The sequence below is a fragment of the Hemitrygon akajei genome, chromosome 17 (assembly GCF_048418815.1).
Source record: "Hemitrygon akajei chromosome 17, sHemAka1.3, whole genome shotgun sequence".
Classification (NCBI taxonomy): domain Eukaryota; kingdom Metazoa; phylum Chordata; class Chondrichthyes; order Myliobatiformes; family Dasyatidae; genus Hemitrygon; species Hemitrygon akajei.
This window is the reverse complement of record NC_133140.1, coordinates 48,566,884-48,591,112: the sequence shown is the minus strand read 5'-3', so window position 1 is coordinate 48,591,112 and position 24,229 is coordinate 48,566,884. Positions and strand designations below refer to the sequence as shown.

At 41.2% G+C, this 24,229-nt stretch overlaps 1 protein-coding gene across 3 annotated transcripts in view; it reads right to left on the bottom strand.

Annotated features, from left to right (window-relative positions):
- The window catches only part of abcc12 (ATP-binding cassette, sub-family C (CFTR/MRP), member 12), a 181,509-nt gene that overhangs the window by 44,493 nt on the left and 112,787 nt on the right, over positions 1–24,229 (bottom strand). For all 3 annotated transcript variants that reach the window (XM_073070064.1, XM_073070063.1, XM_073070066.1), the window contains 6 exons: positions 23,310–23,513; positions 21,419–21,553; positions 17,495–17,594; positions 16,741–16,830; positions 7,382–7,471; positions 6,182–6,285 (listed from right to left, as the gene is read on the bottom strand). In XM_073070064.1, coding sequence (XP_072926165.1) covers positions 6,182–6,285; positions 7,382–7,471; positions 16,741–16,830; positions 17,495–17,594; positions 21,419–21,553; positions 23,310–23,513 — 723 coding nt within the window. The remainder of the gene's footprint in view (positions 1–6,181; positions 6,286–7,381; positions 7,472–16,740; positions 16,831–17,494; positions 17,595–21,418; positions 21,554–23,309; positions 23,514–24,229) is intronic.

Genomic DNA, 24,229 nt, shown 5'->3' with positions numbered 1-24,229 from the left:
CTATCCTGCAGTGAACAAAATTATAACACAATAAAACACCAAGAGCTTCGAGCCTGCCCCGTCATTCAATATGATCGTACTTGATCTATGCTGGTCACAACATCTCTTCTATGTCAGTTCCCCATAATCCTCAATTCCTCCATCTTAAATGCATTTTATTATCTGACCTCCACCACCTTTGGGGAAGAGAATGCCAGCGATTCACTGTCTATGGGAGAGAAGCAATTGCTATAAACCTGAATTTTAAATGACCAGCTCTTGCTTGGAGCTATGATTCATTGTTCACAACTCCCCCATTGCTGAAAACATCTCAGCATCTACCCTGTCAAGTACTCTTGGGATCTTGCTTGTCTGAATGAGGTCATCCTTCATTCTCTAATCTCCAGGGAATATAGACCCAAATTGTCTCGTCTATTTTAATAGTCGAACACTCTCATGCCTGCTCACTTTTTGTGATTCATGCATTAGAATATCTGGCACACTCTGAATTTTGTTTACAGACCCTCTCTATTTAGATAATGATAACCCTGTTGATTTATCTTACCCAGGATATTCCTTCAGCGGTTTGAACGGGGCACGACTGCGCAAGCGTGTGGAGGTCGGCCAGTGAGAACAGCGGGAAGAGTTTAAAAGGAAGACGGATTTACAGAGTGGGCATCAGGGGAGCGGGCGACAGAGTAGAGGGAGACAGAGTAGGATGGCTTTGGCTCAACGGGACTTCAGCGATAAAGAGTTGAGGCCAGGTAGGTTATCTGTTTAGAATACAGACAAGGTATGTGTTTGAGGTCAGTTTTCTGTGCATGGTGTTATGTGGGAGATCCTGGAGACTCCCGGCCTCCCAGACGACTGCATCTGCACCAGGAGTGTCCAAGTTGCAGCTCCTTAGGGACCATGTTAGGGAACTGGAGCTGCAGCTCGATGACCTTTGTCTGGTCAGGGAGAGTGAGGAGGTGATAGAGAGGAGCTATAAGTAGGTAGTCACCCCAGGACCACAGGAGACAGACAAGTGGGTAACAGTCAGGAGAGGAAAGGACAAGAAGCAGGTGCTAGAGAGTACACAAGTGGTTGTCCCCCTTAACAATAAGTACTCCTGTTTGAGTACTGTTGGGGGGGGGGGGCGGCCTACTTGGGGGAAGCAGCACTGGCTGTGCCTCTGGCACAAAGTCTGGCCCTGTGGCTCAGAAGGGTAGGGAAAGGAAGAAGATGGCAGCAGTGATAGGGGACTCCATAGTTAGGGGGTCGGATAGGTGATTCTGTGGATGCAGGAAAGAAATGCGGATGGTAGTTTGCCTCCCAGGTGCCAGGGTCCAGGATGTTTCTGATCGTGTCCATAATACCTTGAAGCGGGAGGGAGAACAGCCAGAGGTCATGGTACATATTGGTACCAATGACATAGGTAGGAAAAGGGAGGAGGTCCTGAAAGCAGACTACAGGGAGTTAGGAAAGAAGTTGAGAAGCAGGACCGCAAAGGTAGTAATCTCGGGATTACTGCCTGTGCCACGTGACAATGAGTAAAGGAATAGAATGAGGTGGAGGATAAATGTGTGGCTGAGGGATTGGAGCAGGGGGCAGGGATTCAGATTTCTGGATCATTGGGACCTCTTCTGGGCAGGTGTGACCTGTACAAAAAGGACGGGTTGCACTTGAATCCCAGGGGGACCAATATGCTGGCAGGAAGGTTTGCTAAGGATATTGGGCAGAGTTTAAATTAGAATTGCTGGGGGGTGGAAACCGAACTGAAATGATGGAGGAAAGGGAGGTTGGCTCACAAACAGAGAAAGCTTGGAGACAGTGCGAGAGGGAGGAAAGGCAGGTGATAGAGAAGGGACGCGCTGAGACCAATGGTTTGAGATGTGTCTATTTTAATGCGAGAAGTATTATGAATAAAGCGTATGAGCTTAGAGTGTGGATCAGCGCTTGGAGCTATGATGTTGTGGCCACTACAGAAACTTGGATGGTGCAGGGGCAGGGATGGCTACTTCAAGTGCCAGGCTTTAGATGTTTCAGAAAGGACAGGGAGGGAGGCAGAAGAGGTGAGGGTGTGGCACTGTTGATCAGAGATAGTGTCACGGCTGCAGAAAAGGAAGAAATCATGGAGTGGTTGCCTACGGAGTCTCTGTAGGTTGAAGTTAGAAATAGGAAGGGGTTAATAACTCTACTGGGTGTTTTTTATAGACCACCCACCAGTAACAGGGACATCGAAGAGCAGATAGAGAGACAGATTCTGGAAAGAAGCAATAATAACAGGGATGTTGTGGTGGGAGATTTTAATTTCCCAAATATTGATTGGCATCTCCCTAGAGTGAGTGGTTTAGATGGGGTGAAGTTTGTTAGGTGTTTTCAAGAAAGTTTCTTGACACAATATGTAGATAAGCCTACAAGAGGAGAGGCTGTTCTTGATCTGGTATTGGGAAATGAACTGGGTCAGGTGTCAGGTCTCTCATTGGGAGAGCATTTTGGAGATAGTGGTCACAATTCTATATTATAGCATTGGAGAGGCATAGGAACAGACAAGTTAGGGAAACACTTAATTGGAGTAAGGGGATATATGAGGCTATCAGGCAGGAACTTGGAAGCATAAATTGGAAACAGATGTTCTCAGAGAAATGTTCAGAAGAAATGTGGCAAGTGTTCAGGGGATATCTGCATGGGGTTCTGAGTAGGTAAGTTCCAATGAGACAGGGAAAGGATGGTAGGGTACAAGATCCGTGGTGTACAAAAGCTGTTGTAAATCTAGTCAAGAAGAAAAGAAGTGCTTACGAAAGGTTCAAAAAACTAGATAAAGATAGGAATCTAGAAGATTATCTGGTTAGCAGGAAGGAGCTTAAGAATGAAATTAGGAGAGCCAGAAGGGGCCATTAGAAGGCGTTGGTGGATAGGATTAAGGAAAACCCCAAGGCATTCTACAAGTATGTGAAGAGCAAGAGGATAAGATGTGAGAGAATAGGACCAATCAAGTGTGACAGTGGAGAAGTGTGAATGGAACCAGAGGAAATAGCGGAGGTACTTAATGAATACATTACTTCAGTTTTCACTATGGAAAAGGATCTTGCCGATTGTAGGGATGACTTGCAATGGACTAAAAAGCTAGAGCATGTAGATATTAAGGAAGAGGATGTGCTGGATGTTTTGGAAAGCATCAATTTGGATAAGTCACTGGGACTGGACGGGATGTACCCCAGGCTACTGTGGGAAGCGAGGGAGGAGATTGCTGAGCCTCCGGCAATGAACTTTGCATCATCAATGAGGATGGGAGAGGTTCCAGAGGATTGGAGAGTTGCAGATGTTGTTCCCTTATTCAAGAAAGGGAGTAGGGATAGCCCAGGAAATTATAGGCCAGTGAGTCTTACTTCAGTGGTTGGTAAGTTGATGGAGAAGATCCTGAGAGGCAGGACTTATGAACATTTAGAGAGACATTATATGATTAGGAATAGTCAGCATGACTTTGTCAAAGGCAGGTCGTGCCTTACAAGCCTGACTGAATTTTTTGAGGATGAGACAAAACACATTGATGAGGGTAGAGCCGTAGATGTAGTGTATATGGATTTTAGCAAGGCATTTGATAAGGTACCCCTTGCAAGGCTTACTGCAAGAAAGTAAGGAGGCATGGGATCCAACAGGACATTGCTTTGTGGATCCAGACTGGCTTGCCCACAGAAGGCAAAGAGTGGTTGTAGATGGGTTATATTCTGCATGGACGTCAGTAACCAGTGTTGTGCCTCAGGGATCTGTTCTGGGACCCCTACTTTTTGTGATTTTTATAAATGACCTGGATGAGGAAGTGGAGGGATGGGTTAGTAAATTTGCTGATGACACAAAGGTTGGGGGTGTTGTGGATAGTGTGGAGAGGTTACAACAGTACATTGATAGGATGCAAGACTGGGCCGAGAAGTGGCAGATGGAGTTTAATCCAGATAAGTGTGAGGTGGTTCATTTTGGTAGGTCAAATATGATGTCAGAATATAGCATTAATGGTAAGACTCTTGGCAGTGTGGAGGATCAGAGGGATCTTGGGGTCTTGAGTTTTAGAGCTGAGAGGTAATGTTACAGCTATATATGATCCTGCTCAGATCCCACTTGGAATACTGTGCTCAAATCTGGTCGCCTCACTACAGGAAGGACTTGGAAACTATCGAAAGGGTGCAGAGGAGATATACAAGGATGTTGCCTGGATTGGGGAGCATGCATTATGAGAATAGGTTGAGTGAACTCAGCCTTTTCTCCTTGGAATGACAGAGGATGAGAGGTGACCTGATAAAGGTGTTCAAGATAATGAGATGCATTGATTGTGTGGATAGTCAGAGGCTTTTCCCCAGGGCTGAAATGGCTAGTACAAGAGGTCATAGTTTTTAGGTGCTTGGAAGTAGGTACAGAGGAGATGTCAGGGGTAAATTTTTTTACACAGAGAGCGGTGAGTGCATGGAATAGGCTGCTGGCAACGGTGGTGGAGGCGGAAACGATAGGGTCTTTTAGGAGACTCCTGGATGGCTACATGGAGCTTAGAAAAATAGAGGGCTATGGGTAAAGCCTAGGTAGTTCTAAGGTAGGGACCTGTCCGGGACAGTTTTGTGGGCCGAAGGGCCTGTATTGTGCTGTAGGTTTTCTATGTTTCTATGTTTTCTATGTTCCTGTGTTACCTCACACGTCCCTGCTTTAAACCGTTTTTGCCAGGTTTTTGCCTAGTCACTGGAAGTACCTATATCCCAATGACTTTATCATATACTCTCCTACATCTATTTTCATATCATCAGTGAACTTGGAAACCTCACATTTCATTCCCTCTTCCAGTACTGTAAATTGTAAACTTAGAGAGGCATGAACTGTTCCCTGTGATACTCCACTAATTACATCCTCCCAACCAAGACAGGGATTCTTTATTCCAAATCTCTGTTTTCTGTGTGACAGACAGTTATTGATCTACACTAATGCAGTTCCTCCAAACTTCTATAGATGTGTGGTGGAAAGAGTGCTAACTGGCTGGATTATGGCCTGGTATGGGAATACCAATGCCTTTGAGCAGAAAATCCTACAAAAAGTAGTGGATTTGGTCATTGGTAAAGCCGTCCCAACCATTGAAAACATCTACATAAAGCATTGCCATAGAAAAGAAGCATTCATCATCAAAGATCCTCACCACACAGGCTGTGCTCTTTTTTCACTGCTGTCATCAGGCAGAAGGTAGAAGAGCCTCTGGACTCTCACCACCAGGTTCGAGAACAGTTAGTACCCCTCAACCATCAGGCTCTTGAACAAAAGGGATAACTACGCTCATTCTGTTTCTGGGGTTTCCATAATTGATGATCCCACTTTAAAGACTCTTTTTCTTGTTATTTCATGCTCTCATTATTTATTGCTATTTACTTAAATTTGCATTTACACAGTTTGTTGTTGATTGATCCTGTTTAGAGTTACTAATCCATAGGTTTGTTAAGTATACCAACAGGAAAGAGAATCTCAGGGTTGTATGTGGTTGCATGCATATACTCTGATAATAACTTTTACTACTGCTTTTGGATGAGTTCTTGTGTTGGCAGATGACTAAATTTAGGTGAGAAAACTCTGCTGAATCAGTTGCTGGTTCTGTCAGAAAATGTAGAGGAAGGTTGACCCAAATGCAGAGCAGTGGAGAAGATTTTACAGTGAGCAATCACTTTAAAATTAAACTGCAAAATAACAAGCCATGAGCGACCATGAAACAAGAGAGAAATGGATACGTCACACACCAGGATAACAAAGGCTAGGATCAATTTCTTGGGGCTGGCTGGTTGGGTGAACAAGGACTGTAGATGTGAGCTGTGTTTAAATAGGCTGCAGGTGATGAGTTGGCAACGAATGGCAGGTGGCTCCTTTTAGCTGGGTGGAGACGAGGAAATGCCTCACTGTGTAAGCCTGACACTTCTCTTTCTAAGGTGGTCACATTGGCTGTTTTCCAATGTACTGTTACCCTCCAGAAATTTGCTGAGTATTGAAAAATCGCTCCCATGGGGTCCACTATCACTGCAGTCATAGGGGAGTTTTAATTTTTCACCATTCAATGCTCTATCCATGCAAAGGCTATTTTTATATATAGATATACACACTTTCAATATATTTATATGAAGATTTATATGATTCTTTTATGATGATTTTTTCATAACTTTACAGATGAATGCTTGCATTGATTTTATACAGAGGAACTTACCCCGGATCCCTCTGATATCCAATAACTTAACCACCATGCATTGAAAGTTGTACAGCCAATCATAAGGATGAACAGGAAGAGAACAAATAGGAAGAAAACATATCCTGGAAAATAAATTAAATTCAATGGGTTATCTGAAAAGAAATTTCAATTTATAAAGCTCAGGCAAGCAGCAATAGTAATTAAACTAAATTAAAATGAAAATATGCATTTCCATCAATGAGTCTGCAATTACTGGTTTATTTTTTTATCTCTAAAATATAATATATGGTGATAGTGTTTGATATTTCATAAATAACTTCTGCAAATCATTCTGGTGGATCATTATGGTTGAACACAAGCATAGATTGGGGGTCTAAAGTGACTTTGGGGAATATCAACACAGCATTCAATGTATAAAAATACCTGAAGTTGGGAAATTCAAAAGGAAAACATCTACACAAAAATAAACTTCCCTCTTTTGTCATTTGATTGTACAAAAAAAAACTAAGTTATTGACAGGGCGATAACTGTGAAGTAAGAACAATGCCTCTAGTAGGGAAGTTTGACTCTAGATACAAATCTTTCCTTATCCTGTACAAGTGACATGAAAGATATGTCTGCTGTTATTTGTTTATTGGAGAAATGCAATGATTGATTTTGTTTTCAGTTCTCTAAAACAAAAAAATAGCCAGCTCTGGGAATCTTGAAGCATATGTCAAGCATCCAACAGCAGATCTTTCACTGGTTGCAGTCCTGAGAAAAAAACTCTCTGTCCAGTTTTGGACTACTTGAAAAGAGCTGATGTGACTTTGAAACAGTCCAGGCACCAAGTTTATCAGTGCTTGACAAGGATTTGAACTATGGTAACAAGTCTTGCTGCAACACTGGAGGGATTTTAAAATAACTTAGTAGTAATGAGTAATATATTTTCTCATGTTTTGGATCCTTTGCACAATTAGAAATGATTGGAAACGTACTCCTTCAAAGCCCTTCATTATCTAAGTAGTTCTAAATTAAGAAACTTTAAACAAAATGGTTGTTATGTTTTTAATGGTAGATGACAATCATTTAGTTCAAAGTTATAAATGACTTTGATAAGTTTAACTAAGTCATTGATTACTTTAAGAATAAGTTATCAATAAGTGAAAACTGAAATACTGTAGAACATAACCTTCTGGAAAGAGTATAATGTAAAACTGTACTCATCGTTCTTCTTACCTCCCCCTGCCATGATATAACGGTGGTAGGTTTTCCCAGCTACTGAGCCCATTTGTTTTTCTTCTTCCTGTACAAGCTGTGCTATTGGTACTATAGAAAAAAACATAAGACAGTTATTCAGCATGAAATGGATATCATAAAATACTTACAGAAATTTCTAGCAATTTTTAAAAGTCTGAGTAAGATATTTTGGATGTGTTGAATGTTACCATCATTGTTTAGTTTGGTTCTAACTCACCATGACAGAATGAAAATATCCTGCTCTGCTGATAATAAGGGTCAAAAATGAAATGAATTTTTACAGTGTCTGGTCATTTTACTGTCACAGAGTCATACAGTTATACAGCACAGAGACTGGCCCTTTGGCCCAACTGGTCCATGCCAACAACTTGATCAAAGTTCAAAGTAAATTTATTATCAAAGTACGTATATTTCACCACATACAATCCTGTGATACATTTTCTTGCAGGCATACTCAGAATCCAAGAACCATAATAGAGTCAATGAAAGATCACATCCAATAGGACAGACAAGCAAGCAATTTGCAAAAGGCAACAAACTGGGCAAATACAAAAGGAAAAAGGAATAATAATAAATAAATAACCAACAAAAATATCAAGAACAGGAGATGAAATGTCCTTGAAAGTGAGCCTATAGTTTATGGGACAGTTCAGTGATGGGGCAAGTGAAGTTGAATGAAGAGCCCAAGGGGATAATAAGAGCCTGATGGTTGAGGGGTAATAACTGTTCCTGAATCTGGTGGTGTGGGTCCTGAGGTTCCTGTACCTTCTTCCTGACTGCAGCGGTGAGATGAGAACATGGCCTGGAATGTGGGATCCCTGCAAATGGACTTTCCTATGACAGCACTCCATGTAGATGTGCTCAATGGTGGGAGGGCTTTACCTGTGATGGACTGGGCTGTATCCACTTCTTTTCATTGGATTTTCCAAAGTTCAAAGTTCGAAGTACCTTTCTTATCCAGTATGTATACTATATACAAACTTGAGGCTTGTCTATTTACAGGCATCCACCAAACCCAAGAGAACCCATTAAAAAAGATGGCCAAACACCCAATGTGCAGAAAAAAAACAAATAGTGCATAGAATAAAGTAAGCAAATAACATTCAGAACTGAAGTTCAAGAAAGTGAGTTCACAGCCATGAAACCAGTCAGAGCTGATTCAGGAGCTTGTTAGTTGCAGGCCGCAGCCTCAGTTCAGCACAGAGATGAGTAAACCTTGAGGAGCAGTGAGCTGAACACCATCCTGGCCCTCACTCTGAATTTTTCAGTCTGGCCCAGCACTTAAATCGGCCAGGCAACGGTCTTTCCTTGCACTTGGACATAGGCCATGCAGCTGTGATACACTTTTGGGCCTGGAACCCACCCCCTTGATTTGGCCCAGACCTGACCTTTCCAATTTAGCCTGTTACTTAAATTGGTCAAAGCACAGCTCACTCCTTACTCTCGGGCCTCGGGCCCGCCACCTCAACTGTGCCTTGCCTTAATTCTGCCACTTCGAATTACTTCCAAGTCCACTCCAGCAGCCAAACATTGGCTTGTTCCCCTCTCTTGGGCCCAGGCCCACCACCTCAATTTAGCCCGTACACGTCATGCCACAACTTTCCTGCACCTTCAAGACTTCAGTTCACACTGCAAAAATGCTAGGTTGTACTAGGTTCAGAAAATGCTAGGTTCAGAGCTCGATTCCAAAAGGCATTAGTGTTTCCATACCAGGCTGTGATACAACTGGTCAGTATACACTCCACCACACATCCATAGCAGTTTGTCAAAGTTTTAGATGTCAAAGGCTGAGTGAACTCGGCCTTTTCTCCTTGGAGCGACGGAGGATGAGAGGTGACCTGATAGAGGTGTATAAGATGATGAAAGGCATTGATCGTGTGGATAGTCAGAGGCTTTTTCCCAGGGCTGAAAAGGCTAGCACAAGAGGGCACAGTTTTAAGGTGCTGGGGAGTAGGTACAGAGGAGATGTCAGGAGTAAGTTTTTTACTCCGAGAGTGGTGAGTGCTTGGAATGGGCTGCCGGCGATGGTGGTGGAGGCAGATACGATAGGGTCTTTTAAGAGACTCCTGGATAGGTACATGAAGCTTAGAAAAATAGAGGCCTATGGGTAACCTTAGTTAATTTCTAAGGTAAGGACATGTTCAGCACAGCTTTGTGGGCCGATAGGCCTGAATTGTTTTCTATGTTCTACGTTTCTATGTCATGCCCAATCTTAGCAAACTTTTCAGGATCCCTGTTAGTCCCAGTTGTCCACATTTGGCCATAATCCTCCAAACCCTTCCATCCATGTACCTTTCTAAAGATCTCTTCAAAGTTGTAATTGTATTTGCCTCAACTGCTTCCTCTACCAGCTTATTCCAGGTGCTCACTCCACTCTGTGTAAAGAAGTTACTTTTCAGGTCTCTTCTAAACCTCTCCCCTCTTGTGTCTGTGCCTCTAGCTTTGGACTGCCCATCCCTGGGTAAAAGACTATGACCAACCACCTTATCCTCATGATTTTATTAACTTTTATGAGGTCACCTCCCATTTTCCTATGCACCGAGGAAAAAAGATCTAGTGTGGCCAACCTCTCCCTATAATCCAGCACTCCAGTTCAGACAACATCCTCATAAATCTCTTCTATACCCTTTCAAGCTTGACAATGTCTGTGCTAGAACAGGGTGACCAAAACTGTACGCAATGCTCCAAATGCCACCTCACCACTGCGGCCTACAGGCACACTTTCAGGGGCTCTTTACAACTCATGTTCTCAGTATTATTTTTGTTTGTACAACTTGTCCTTTTTTTTTCAAATTAGTGTTGTCAGCCTTTGTCTGTTTATGCATAGTTTTTATAAAATTCAGTTGTGTTTCTTTTTCCCTATTCATGCCTGCAGGAAAATGAATTTCAAGGTAACATATACTCTATGTACTTTGACAATAAATTTACTTTGAACTTTGACTTGTATAACTGTAACATAATACCCGTACTTCTAAACTTGATGCCCAGACTGATGAAGGTCAACGTGCTGCTTTCAGTGAACTGTGCACTTGAACTTCCACAAGTCATGCCCTGACATTCACGGGATAAGTTCTATCCTGGTTTGACTATCCAAAATGCATCACCTCACAGTTATCTTCATGGAAATCCTTTTGCCGTTCCTTGGCCTATCTTCCTAACTGATTAAGATCTCCTGTAACCTGCTTCACAATCTACAAGACCACCTAATTTGGTATCATCACAAATTTTTCAATCATACATTCGTATTCAATATTTTACATAAATAAGAAATAAGAGAGGTCCCAACACTGATCCCTGGTGCAGCCCTCTAGTCACAGGCCTTTAGCCAGAGAATCAACCTTGAGCCATTACCCTCTTTTGGAGCCAATTCTGAATCTACCTCACACCTTGAATCAAGGTTTCCCTGGAAACATGTGGCCTAACCTTCCAGATCAGCCTGCTATGTGGGACCTTGTCAAGGTCCTACTAAAGTCCATACAGACAATATTCACTGACCTATTTCCATCTATTCCCTTAGTTACCTCTTAGAAAACTCCAAAAGATTTGTCAGACATGACCTCTGACACACAAATCCATGCTAACTATTCATGATCTGGCCTTGACTATCCACTGATGGTAGATTTTGTCCCTACAGTACAACTGAAGTCAGGCTCACCAGCCTGTAGTTACCTGGCCTGTCCTTATTACCCTTCTTCAACAATGGAACAACATTAGCCACCTTCCAGTCTTCTGGAACTTTGCCAGTGACTAACAATGAAGCAATATCTCTGCAAGGGCCTCCAGTAAGGTTCAGAGGTTCATTCAGTCAGGTTGTAGGGATTTGCCTTGACCCTGCCTTGTGCAGCTAGATCCTGGACTTCCTGTCAGATCACTAGCAGGTTGTAAGAGTGGGCTCCTTCACCTCCAACCCTCTGACTCTCAATACAGGAGCCCCTCAGGGCTGCTCACTGAGTCCCCTCCTTTACTCCCTGTACACCCATAACTGTATCGTCACCCACAGCTCCAATCTGCTAATTAAATTTGCCGACAACACAACATTGATTGGCCTTATCTCAAACAATAATGAGGTGGCCTACAGGGAAGAGGTTATCTCTCTGACACAGTGGAGTCAAGAAAACAACCTCTCCCTTAACACCGCAAAAACAAAGGAGCTGGTTGTGGATTACAGGAAGAATGGAGGTGGGCTATCCCCTATTGACATTAATGGATCTGGGGTTGAGAGGGTAAACAGCTTTAAGTTCCTCGGCATCCACATCATCGAGGACCTCACGTGATCTGTACACACCAGCGGTGTGGTGAAAAAGGCACAACAGCGCCTTTTTCACCTCAGACGGTTGAGGAAGTTTGGTATGGACACCCAAATCCTAAGAACTTTCTACAGGGGCACAATTGAGAGCATCCTGACTGGCTGCATCACTGCCTGGTATGGGAACTGTACCTCCCTTAATCGCAGGTCTCTGCAGAGAGTGGTGCAGACAGCCCAGCACATCTGTTGTTGTGAACTTCCTATGATTCAGGACATTTACAAGGACAGGTGTGTGAAAAAGGCCTGTAGGATCATTGGGGACCCAAGCCATCCCAACCACAATCTATTCCAGCTGCTACCATCCGGGAAGCGGTACCGCAGCATAAAAGCCAGGACCAACAGGCTCCAGGACAGCTTCTTCCACCAGGCCATCAGACTGATGAACTCATGCTGCTTTGTGTGTACTCTACATTACATTGACTGTTCTGCTTATTATAAATTACTATGAAGGCAGAGTTTAGGAGGGATGATGGCGCCTACTGGTGACCCCTTTGCTTGCGTCTTTGGAAACAGCTCTATTTCTACCTTTAATATCTTTAATTTTCCCTTTCAGGGTTCTTTTGAAGACCCTGACCTGGAGTTACACAAGGCTTCAGTTCTTTGTGGGAATGGGACCTGTCCTCGGGGTTCCACGACTGACAGTTATTCGACATGCCAAGGGTTTGGCTTGAGAATCTCGATTGTGTTTAGAAGCCTAAGATCTCAGGGCTCTGGAGACAGGTGGATCGCGGTTCGGTGTCACGGTAGGAGACCCTGTGTGTCGTAGTGGAGGCTGAAAAACTCTTCGCTGCGGGCCCGAAGACCCGAGGTCTTTGCGATCTTGAAAAAGTGACGAAACGGACTTTTACCATTGTAAACCAGCGGGTTGTTGTTATGTCTCCCGCTCGCTGTGAAAATGGGGGACATCTCCCTTTCCCTTACCAGGGAGAGAGAGAACCTGTGGGTAAATGTGAAGCTTTTGGGGTAACCTTGGTCTGTGTCTTTGCTATTGCTTAGCACAGCTTGGGCTCAGTGATGGTACCGATGCACGTTATTTTTTGCTAGTGGGGGGAGGGTGGATCATTGCTTGCTGCTGCTTATGCGTGGGAGGGGGGAACTGGGGGGGGACCTTGGGCCTCTCACGTTTAACTGTTGTTCATTCTTTGGGGCACCTCTCTGTTTTTGAAGTTTGTGAAGAAAAAGCATTTCTGGATGTATATTGTATACATTTCTCTGACATTAAATTTGACCTTTGAACCCTTAATTGCACATGGCACATTTAGATGGAGACGGAAGGTAAAGATTTTTACTCCTCATGTATGTGAAGGATGTAAGAAATAAAGTCAATTCCATTAATGTGTTTCAAAATTGCAAATATCTCCTTCCTTGTTATGTGAATATGATCCAAGACCTCAGTGCTTATTACCCTCACTTCTTCCACATCCATGATATTCTCCTTACTAAACACTGAGGAGAAGTATACATTAAGAATATCAGTCATCTCCTGTGACTCCACAACTAAGTCCTGAAGGTCTTTAAGAGGACTTAGACTCTCCCTAGTCAGCCTTTTTCTGTTAATATAATTGAAGAATAGGGATTATCTTGACAAACTCATCTCATACCCCTTTTTTGACCTCTTGATTTCCCTCTAAACCCTGCTCTTAAACTTTTTATATTAATTGAGGGATTAATTCATAACTGCAATGTATACTTTCTTGTCTTTACCAGAGCCTTGACAAGGCTTCCCTTGTCAGCCAAGGCTCCCTGGACTTGGAATGCCTACCCTTCACCCTAGCTGGAACATGCTGCCCCTGGGCTTTAAGATAACACACAACAATGCTCAAAATTTGTAATTAAACCAGCCAGCTCAATTGTAATAGACAGCTGGTTGAGTCAAAAATGGGTACACAGGGCACAGAAGGAAGTCATGGAATTTTATTAATATCTCAAGTTCAATTATGTTAGCCACTGTCATTAGTGAATTTATCTTAAAGCATTGTGACTTATCATAGAAGTGCAACCTGGAGGTGGGGAACAGGTGACCTAAACCACCACACTTTGTATGAGTAACACACTGTGCCTTTAAGATGGCACCTCTGAAGATGGGTGAGAGCTTACTGGTGGATCATAAAGCAAGAAATACAACTGTACCACTTAACAACACTTCTTCTGTGGAAAAGCTGAGGCTTGTGTCCTGCTCCAGCTGCTCTGGGCCTCATGCCTGCAAGCTTCACAACGATTTGCCACGCTGTGTGACGAACTGAGGCTGGGGTTACGGGCCTACTCCAGCTGCACCAGGCTTCATGTCTGCAAACTCACTTTCATTCTGAATGCTGTTGCTTGCTTGTGTTTACATGATTTATGTTTATTTCTCTCACTGTGCATTGGGCTTTGATCTTTTTTTAATTGGGTTCTTTTGTGTTTTTTGTTTCGTGGCTGCCTGTAAGCAGATGAATCTCAAGGTTGAATAATTTATAAATACTTTGATAATAAACGTAGTTTGTGTTTTGAACTCTTCGAACTTTGTTCTCATCTGCTACTCCATAAACTTGCAGGCTGTACTAATTTAAAATGTTTTAATAAGGTAGTGCTAGATATGAATTATTAAAAAGTATTTTACAGAGAACAACAGACTTCATAATCAGCAGTGAAATGACTGACTTTAAATAAAGCTGCCAAAAAGATTTAGTGAGCTGTAATATATGAGTTTTCTCTACCTTGGTCTGATATTCGATTGGATATTATTTATGCTTTCCAGCAATAGACATGAAACAGGTGGATTGATCGACCAATCATATTGAAAATGCTCAGAGGCAGTCAGGAGAAGTTAAAAGTCAAAATTTCGAATTCATATTTTAATCTTTGTGTCGAAAACAATATCATGGTTTGCACATATGAATTAAAGTAAAGTTAAAATGCTCTCTGATGGAATGTGGTCCGTGTTAGCAAATGAATTTATTTAATTAAGACTTATTATATGATCATTCAATATTATTAAACAAGTGCTATTATTTTTCATGTTTTTTGATAACGAGGATAATATGTTGCAAGTCACATCATCATTGATTCTGTGTTGATTACATTTGCAAAGACCATAGCAGTGTAACCTGGGAAACAGGGAAATGGGTGATTCCAGTTTTGAGATTGTCATAGCTAATTGTGTTGATGTCAGTTACACAGAGTAATGACAGAAAATGCTGACAATTTCTCCCTAATTACAACCACAAATAGTTGTCAAATTTAACACCTCACTTAACTTGAAACTTTTTCTTGTATAAAAAGAAACTCATGACTATGTTTTATGTTAATGAGTGAAGTGATTCGAACTGAGATTAAAGTAGAAATTGAAAGATAAACTTTAAAACTATAATTTTGTTATTTTAGGAATCTTAGTTTTTAAAATGTTCTTCTAAAAGAATGCAGACCCACATCTGTAAAATTATACAGGGTGGGAGAAATAAACATTATGTAATTATGATGCATACAGTTAAAAACAGTTCAGTATGACTTGTTTAGCAACATTGAAATGAGATTTTAACCATATAGTAAGTGTATTGATCCGCCTGCTGATTCTAACCTTGAACTTAAATTTAGTAAGACATTCTTTAGTAAGGCATGAGAGAAAGAAGGTGAAAGATTCTTGAAATCTCCTCAGACATTCTATGCTGCATCCAAATGATTATAAACATGAGCAGAAATAAATTTGGATGTATTAAGAGAGTGATTTACAACCTTTTAATTACCCTACATGAAACTGGGATCATCAGAGTTCTTTTGGTGGGTGCTGAGGGACACTAAGATGGCATTTGCGTTGTCTTTACTCACTAATGGATTCATTGTGAACTCTTTGTGAAAGAATGCGAGATTACGACACAAATCTGTGCAACATGGTTCTGCATTAACCCCAACATATTGAAGTATTATACTGCAGCTAATGCCACTCTTACTTTCACATTTATTTGGCAGCAAGATGATGTGTCAAGTCCACCATCTTCAGCACTATTAAAGGGATCAATAGTGTCTTAAGGACTAGTTATTACTTGATTATTTCTGTTCTGATGCTACGATTTTCCAATGGTCTCTACTTTCTAAAGCTGTTTTGTGTTGCTTAGGAGTGGTTTGTCAAAGGCTGTAGGAGCTTCAGCCAATTTCTGGATGTTGGTACTTCGAAAGGAAACAACTTATTTGGCCTCATGCTTTTAATGAAATCTTGTGCCAAGCCAGTGTTGAACTCTTGAATGATGATTGAATTGAAGACTATTTTTGGTAGGCATGCCAATGCATTGGGCATCCCAAGAAGAAAGCCCATCCTTTTTACACACACAAACTGCTGGTGGATCTCACCAGGCCAGGCAGCATCTATGAAAAAGAGTACAGTCGGCTTTTCGGACTGAGACCCTCCAGCAGGATTCCAGCATCTACAGATTTTCTCCTTTTTTTTTGCAGCTCATTCATTGTTCCTACTACCTTCTCATGCACCCAGTGGTCCTCTTGACACCTTGAGAGAAAAGGCATCTCCCTTCCCTTCCACTTTCTCCACCATGCAGAAGTTAAGAACACGAGTAACTGCATCCTTCCCATGCCAGCCATTCTTCACTATTTCCAGAATAAGTTCCCTGGCAGAGTAACTCTCTGCAGCTAACTCTGCCATCCCAACTCCACTCCCCTAATTATTGAGGGTCAGCTTTACATAGATCAAATTAGTTGGCAAATTGGGTCATCATTGCTGAATACACCAAGGAGCAGTGTGAGTGAGGGCTTCTGGCTGCAGACAGGAATCATCGCAGTGAAAAAGCAGTGTGCAGCCTGCATTGTCATCAGTGGTTGAGGTGATGCATGCTTCACACAATGCACTTTTTGTGGGGCCGCTAAATTTAATCTAATTGATATGAGAAAAAAACCCAGCAAGATTTGTTTCAGAAAACATCTTGTGCAACTTGGGGAAAAAAAATGTATCATATAAGGTGACTACTGATTCTTTAAAATTTCCCATGGGAAATATCAACATCTTTTAGTGAAACTCGTAAGAATACGATAATTCTAAGTACCTTACCTTTATCAGGATTTCCTTCTTGCTGTACTGCCTTTGCATTCTCAATCTTTTCTTCTAATGCAACATTTTTCTCATCATTCATATCAAATGCTAAAATATTACAAGACAATTTTATACAAGCTTTATATTTAAAATATTTCACAGGAAATTATTTTCATGTTAAACATGCAATATATTAGTATCAATAGAACTGGATTTTAGAAGGCTGTAATGCCCTGATGTTACTGCGTTGTGCACTCGATGCCCTCTTTTAGGTGAAAATTTGCCTCATGTAAAAAAAATCTAAACTCTGATTATAATTAGAATAACTTAGATTTGGACATACACAAACTGAGTCAAGAAGTTATGAAAATATCTAATGGTGTTTTTCTTAACAGGAGTGTAATACAAAGAGGACTCCATTTCAGCTGAGCCTTGTTATACGCCATCTGCTGTACTTCCTGCAATGATAGGAAACAAACTTCCAGGAAGAGGTGTTAGTCCTGTAGTGAGTGATGGTGGTCAAAGGGATGGGGCTGCTAATGGGGTCAATAGTAAAAATTGCACGGAATAGTGAGAATGTGCAATATTGTCATCCAAGATACTATGGTTCTGGGATAATTAAAATTCTCCAGACTGAGATCAGTAGCTTTTGGTTTGGTGAGAGTTCTAAGAATATAAAACAAAGTTAGGTCAAGCTGATCTACACATTAACCATTCTGAACTACCCCTGTTTCGTTTTGTAACATTTTTAAGTAAAATAGCCTGCCCTTACCAGCATTGTCCACGCCTTGCATACTTATTTTGGGGAGATAAGTTCCATCTAGGTTTCCTTTCTCTGAACTTAATGATATCGTTTTGTTATCTTCTGGTTCCTACAAAAGAGATACTGAACTGTAAACTCTCAGTAATGTATTCTAGCAGTACAAGTATTTCTAACACGAGTCCTAAAAGACCTGTTTTAAAAATAATCTCGCTCCACTACAGGAAGATGGTCAGTTCTGAGCTCACAGCCGGGTCTTAGGATCAATTTTGTAATTTGAACCATATTGTGTAATTTGCAATTATGATATTTATGCAATATCTATTTCCCTCCCAGCTTTTCAATGTTTCTGCTGGGTCTCAGTTTGTCTATTTGTCTCTATTTAAGCCAATACAAGGAAGAGCAAGAAACATGTTTAAGGAGATAGGCATGACAGAAAGATGCTGAAAGATTTCAGCCTTTTAAACCGCATTAAGAAAAAAAGGTGTTCTTTTTCTTCACAGTCACAAACATGTGCAAAATCAAAACAGAAAAGTTGAAGAATGGGTGCAATTGTTAGGTAATACTAAAGCAGTCAATATTTCTGTCCTTTGACTGCTACACTAAGGGTTTCATCTGGAGACCAAGCACCTGGACTTTGCGACATGGTATCTTAGAACATTATCATATTCAAAGGTCAATGTCATGCATTGAATACTGAACATGTACTATCAGTAGAGACAGAATGGCAACTGCTGAAATTGATCTGGGAATTCCTCAATCACATCTTTAATTCCACGATGTCTGCTTGTGTTTTATTGCCAAGACAGCTAATCACCTATTCTCTCAATTAAAAAAATAGGTTATTACTTGTTTGCTGAGAATTGTATAATCATTGTCCACACCACAAATGCTCAGTCAAAAGGCACACTGTCAAAAGCTTACAACTTCATTGAGAAGGAAAACTACATTGGTAACATATAAAAGGGGATATGAAGTATTTGCCTGGAAAAGGACCCTGGGCCCAATAAGACTACTCTGTAACTGGTAAGGGTCTGGGGGAATTCAACTAGTCAAGCAGTATCAATGGAAGGAGTTTCAGACCAAGTCCTTTCATTTGTAGTGGGAGAGTCTGGGAAAATCTGTACTGGGACTAGTCTAGATGAAGGGTCTCAATCTAAAATGCCAGAGTTACATTTCCCTCCATTGATGCTGCCTGATCTGCTGAATTCCTCCAGCACTTCCTGTTTTGATTCCAAATGATTCCAGCATTTGCAGTTTCTTGTGTCTTCTCGTGACTGATAATTCTTGTTTAGATCATTTTCGAGCCAAAACTGATAGTTGAACTGTTGATTATCTCATTCTTCATCAGACAAAATCCTGCTCAAATTGAGATTGTCAGATTATTGAATAAATGAGAGATGACTATATAAAAATAATTAACAGTGTGGGTTCAATTATCTCAGCTGAATGACTAATGAGCTGTTACTCATTTGAAGAATGTGGGAATCACTAGCAAGACCAGTAATTACTGAGAACCGAATATGCAAGGAAGGTGTTTACTTGAAGGTGCTTTAGTTCAACAAAGCACTGTCGCAGTTGTTGGATTAGAATGTAAAATTGTTATTTTTCTTGTAGTTCAACTTTTCCGATGCTTGCTTTTATTTTAATAGAATCACCTATACATCCATGTAATTGTTCAGTGAATTTTGCAGTAATTGTAGTGTAGCTGATCCTGTATTTTCCTAGAAGCTTCTCTGCAGCAGGCATCGCACCACTTGAATAGGTTATTCTTATGTCTTGTTTTTATCTATTCTGAGCCAGTTCTCAGTACAAAGACTTCTTTGTTCCTTGTATTTTTTTCTGTTTGTTCTGCACTCTCAGAACACTTAATAAATGGCTGTAACTAACAAATTTTATGCCTCATTCTTGACTTCCAAAGAACCTTTGGATCACAAAATCACCAGGATACAACACAGTCTGTGAGGTAAAGGTACCTCCTAGGGCTGTTGATTTAAACCCAGTGCTACTGAATGGAGCCATGATATATTTCTAAGTAATTTTGGGGACTGTGAAGTTGGTGATGGTCTTGAGTATCTACTGCCCTTCTCTTTTCTGCCCTTCTAAAGTTATTGGTTTGGAGCTGCTGTCAAACAGGCCAGAGCTGGCTACTGTGCTGTTGGAACATAGTGCCAAAGTAGTGGTGGGAATCTATATTAAAGATGATGGTTGATGTGCTGAGCTTGGATGCTATTCAAGCATTTTTGTGCTCTTTCAGTTACACCCATTTACACGAGTGAAGGCCATTTCATCAGACTTCTACATTGTATTTTGCTGATTCTGCTAGGATGCACTGGGACACATCATCAGTGACTGTTACGGGTCTTTCAACATCAGGCACTCTCACCAAGTGACCCAGCCAAGGTTGATCAGTCCTTGGCTTGTGCCCCAGAAGTACTGTCTATGGGTCACGCCACTTGACTCAGAGCCATCTGGGAGCTCGTTCAGCAGCCTCGGTGACAGTCGTGATGGCTCCATTCGTTCCAGCAGCCCCCATAATGCCAAGGACAGGGCAGTCGGCAAAACCTCTCCGCCCCTGTTGCTCTGCCAGTTCCTGATATTTGGCTTTCTTATTCTGTAGATGGTGTGAAGCTTTGAAGAGTCAACAAGTGAGCCAACTGCTGAAAAATACTCCAACTTGATTTTGTGACCCCACTCCATCTTTTAGCTAACGTCTGTCCATGGTGATTGCCAAGGTGTCAGTTGCAGCTGATGGTTGATTGTAGAAGGGAAATGATTAGATTCCTTCTTGTTGCAGATTATCATTAACTGTCATTTAACTGGTGTGAAAATAACTTGTGATTTATTAGCTGAAGCATGAATTTTATTATCTGTCAAGCACCAAATAGGATTGAACACTAGTGATGTTTGGTGACTCAGAATATGTGAAGTGTTTCGTTTGGCATGTTTTTCTACATTTCACAATCTCCCCACAACAGCTAAGTGAGAAATATGGCAAATTAAAACTATTCCTCTAATATATGTGCACAATTTCAGAGAAGAATTGAAATTTCCTACCTTCTCTTGAAAATATAATTGCAAAGAAAGTATGACAGAGCCTCTGCTTCCTCAGGAGTCTGTGGAGATTCAGCTTGTCATCAAAAACTTTAGCAAGTTTCTGTAGGTGTGCGGTGGAAAGTGTGCTGACTGGCTGCATTATGCCTGGTATGGGAACACCAATGTCTTTGTGCAGAAAATCCTACAAAAGGCAGTGGATTCAGCCCAGTAACTCACGGTAAAGCTCTCCCAACTATTGAGCACATCTACATGAAACATTGCAGTAGAGAAGCAGCATCTGTCATCAAAGATTTTTGCCACAGAGGCCATACCATTTTCCTGCTACTGCCAACAGGTAGAAGGTAAAAGAGCCTCAGGACTTGCACCATCAGGTTCAAGAACAGATACTACCCCTCAACCATCAGGCTCTTGAACAAAGGGGGGAAACTACACTCATTTTACTTCTGGTGTTCCCACAACCGATGGTCTCACATTAAGGCTCTTTATCTTGTTATTTCATGCTCGTTATTTATTGCTATTTATTTATATTTGCATTTGCACAGTTTGTTGTTCATTGATCCTGTTTACAGTTACTAATCTGTAGATTTGCTAAGCATGCCCGCAGAAAAAGTACCTCAGGGCAATATGCGGTGACATGTCTGTACTCTGATAATAAATTTTACTCGAAATTTATTAAGGAATTTCAATGAATACTTCTGATGTACATTTGTAAAATTAAACCTGGATATATACTTTAAACAATTAAACAGAAAAGAATTTTCACAAGCCTGCAAATAAGGGACAACTTACTTTCATGCTAAATTAGGCCGCTACAAGGAAAAAAAACTGGTTAGAGTGTGAACGTATATTGCAAAGTGAAGTTTCTCTGACTTTGCTTACATTTGGTTGGTTCGTTTGATAATTGTTGATCAGGTTGGCATAATGTCCGTTTTCTTTCATTAGCGTCTCGTGCTTTCCTTTTTCCTTAATTTTTCCATCTTCCAATAAAAGGATTTCATCACAGTGCTCCAAATACTAAAGATTATTTTTAAAAAAACAGACATCAACTATCTGGTGTGTTTGCAAACCACTACAAGCTTCTAGTTATGAACTTTCACATACTTAGGATCAAAACATACACCAATATCATAATGGACTTAATGACAAGAGATGGTATATTATACTTTAACAGGCAACAGATTAATCAGAAATGAGTAATAAATGAATTTAAGCAGGAAATTTATCTCAGTTGCCTCAGTAAACAGGATTTTATTTTGGAGCTAATTGTCTATAGAGAAAATTGGTAGATTTAAAGGAATGTACAGTATATCTACCCAGGATTCAGTATTAAAAGTCACTGATAATGGTGTTTTGTTTTTAATTCATTTTCAGAATCTGAGTGTTAGTGGCAATGCCAGAATTTATTGTTCATCCCCAAGTGCTCTAGAGAAGGTTGCAATATTCATCAATTGCACTCCTTCTCAGGAAGGTGTTCCCACGTTGCTGTTGGCTACGGAAGCCCAGGAATTGAACCCAGTGATAATAAAGCATTGATGATATATTTCCATGAGAGGGTGGTGGGCATCTTGAAAGGGGACATGGGGGTGATTGAAGTCCGAGGCGCTTGTTGCGCTAGTTGTTCTTGTGGTGTAAACGTAGGTTTAGGAGGTGTTTTCAAAATTGCCAGAGCAAGTAACTAGAGTGTATTTTATACTGTTTGCTGGTGGTGAAGGGACCAAGTTTCTAGGGTGATAAAGGGGCTGATAATCAAACAGATTGTTTACCCCATTTGAGAGTTGTTGGAGCTGCATTACCCAGGCAATTGGAGAATATTTCCTTATTCTCCTGAACCTTGGAGTGTCAGGAGGTGAGACATACACGGCAGGAAATCCAGACTCCAACCCGCTCTTGTAAATATTTAACTCTTGTAATCTATTTAACTGGTTGACTGTGTTTCCAGTTGGTAATGATATTCCAGGATATTGATGGTGGATGACTCAGAGATGTAGGGTTATTGAACACAGACTTTCCCTTGTTGGAAATAGCACTTCTATGCTGCATGTGTTATTTACCATGTATTGTCCAAGACTAGTCTACAATGTGGACGAAATCATGCTGTGGTCGGACTCTATTTGCTGAGGAGTTGCAAAGGAATTGAACGTAGTATAATTGTTGGTACAATAAATCGATCTCTTAACCTCTCGATCTACCTCAGTATGATCTTGCACCTTATTGGTTACCCGCACTGCCCTTTCTCTGTAGCTGCTACACTTTACTCTGCATTGTAACTGTTTTACCTTGATCTGCATCATGCACTGTGTAATTATCTGATCTGAATGAGCAGAATGCAAGACAAGCTTCTCACTGTACCTTGGTACATGCAACAATAATAAACCAATAGCAATAATTGTCAGTGAACCTCTCCACTTCTGACCTTATCATGAAGGAAGGGCATTGAGATTTCAGCCATAGATGGCTGCAACATTGCCTGAAGAACTTGTGTAGCAGTGCCCTGGAGTTGGGTGAGTAACCTTCAAGAACCACAACATCTTCTTTTGGGAATGACTTTAACTGTGTTCCTTTTATTGCTCATTGACTTCAATTTTACCAGAGCACCTTGGCTCTACACTCAGTCAAATACTGTACTAAAGTAAAGGGTAGTCACTCGCGGCTGTGATGAGGTCTAGAGCCGAGGAGTTCTGATGATTCTGAGAGCCCTGCAGGCACCCGCCCACCCCCTCAATATTTCATCCTCTTAGCCCAGAACAAATACAAGCTTTAAATGGATCACCTGCAGCTGGTGAGTGACTAGAATCACAGTTTTCTCTCTGAGTGCCTTTTTGACACAGTGCTCAAAGATGTGCTTCCCGACATGGGCATCCACAGCTGACAAGGGATCGTCCAGTAAATAAATATCTTGATCCGAGTACACAGCCCGAGCAATGCTGATTCGCTGTTTCTGTCCGCCGGACAGGTTGATGCCCCTTTCTCCCACCTTTGTTTGAAATTAGAAAGCTTAATTAACATTTTTATTTATTGCAATGCCCCTGAGGAGTGTCTGTGAAATTTCTGGAATTGCTGGAGTGAAATTTAAATATATCGCAATATGTATATTAATAAATAATATCTTAAAATAGTGAAGACGGTTGTAAGAGGATACATTGCAATGTAGATCATTTGCGTGGAGCGTTAGTAGTTGAAATTTAATCCAGGCAAGTGTAAGAAATGGAGTGTGGGCGGAAACACTGATATGACATATACAGTAAATGATGGAGGCCACAGATCCTTAAAAATAGTGAGACCAAAGGATGGGGTAGAGAGACATGCGGCCAAGGCATTGAGTATTAGAGTTGGGAAGCCATTGGTCAGAGTGCACTTGGAACGCCATGTACATTTCTGGGTGCCACACTATGTAAGGATCGATGTGGTAGCATTAGAAAGAATGCAGAAGAGACTCACCAGAACATTGCCTGGAATGGAGGGCTTTACTTATAAGGAGAGAATGAATAGGCTGGGTGACTTTGTACAGCTTTATTAAATAATGAGGGACATATGCAGGGTTGATAGTCAAACTCTTCTTCCTAATGTGGGAGAGTTTAGAATCGGGGGCGCTGTTTTAAGTTGAGAGAGGAAAAGTTTAAAGGAGATCTGAGGGTCAGGTTTCTTCACACAGAATGTGGTGGTTATATGGAACGAAGAGCCAGAGGAGGT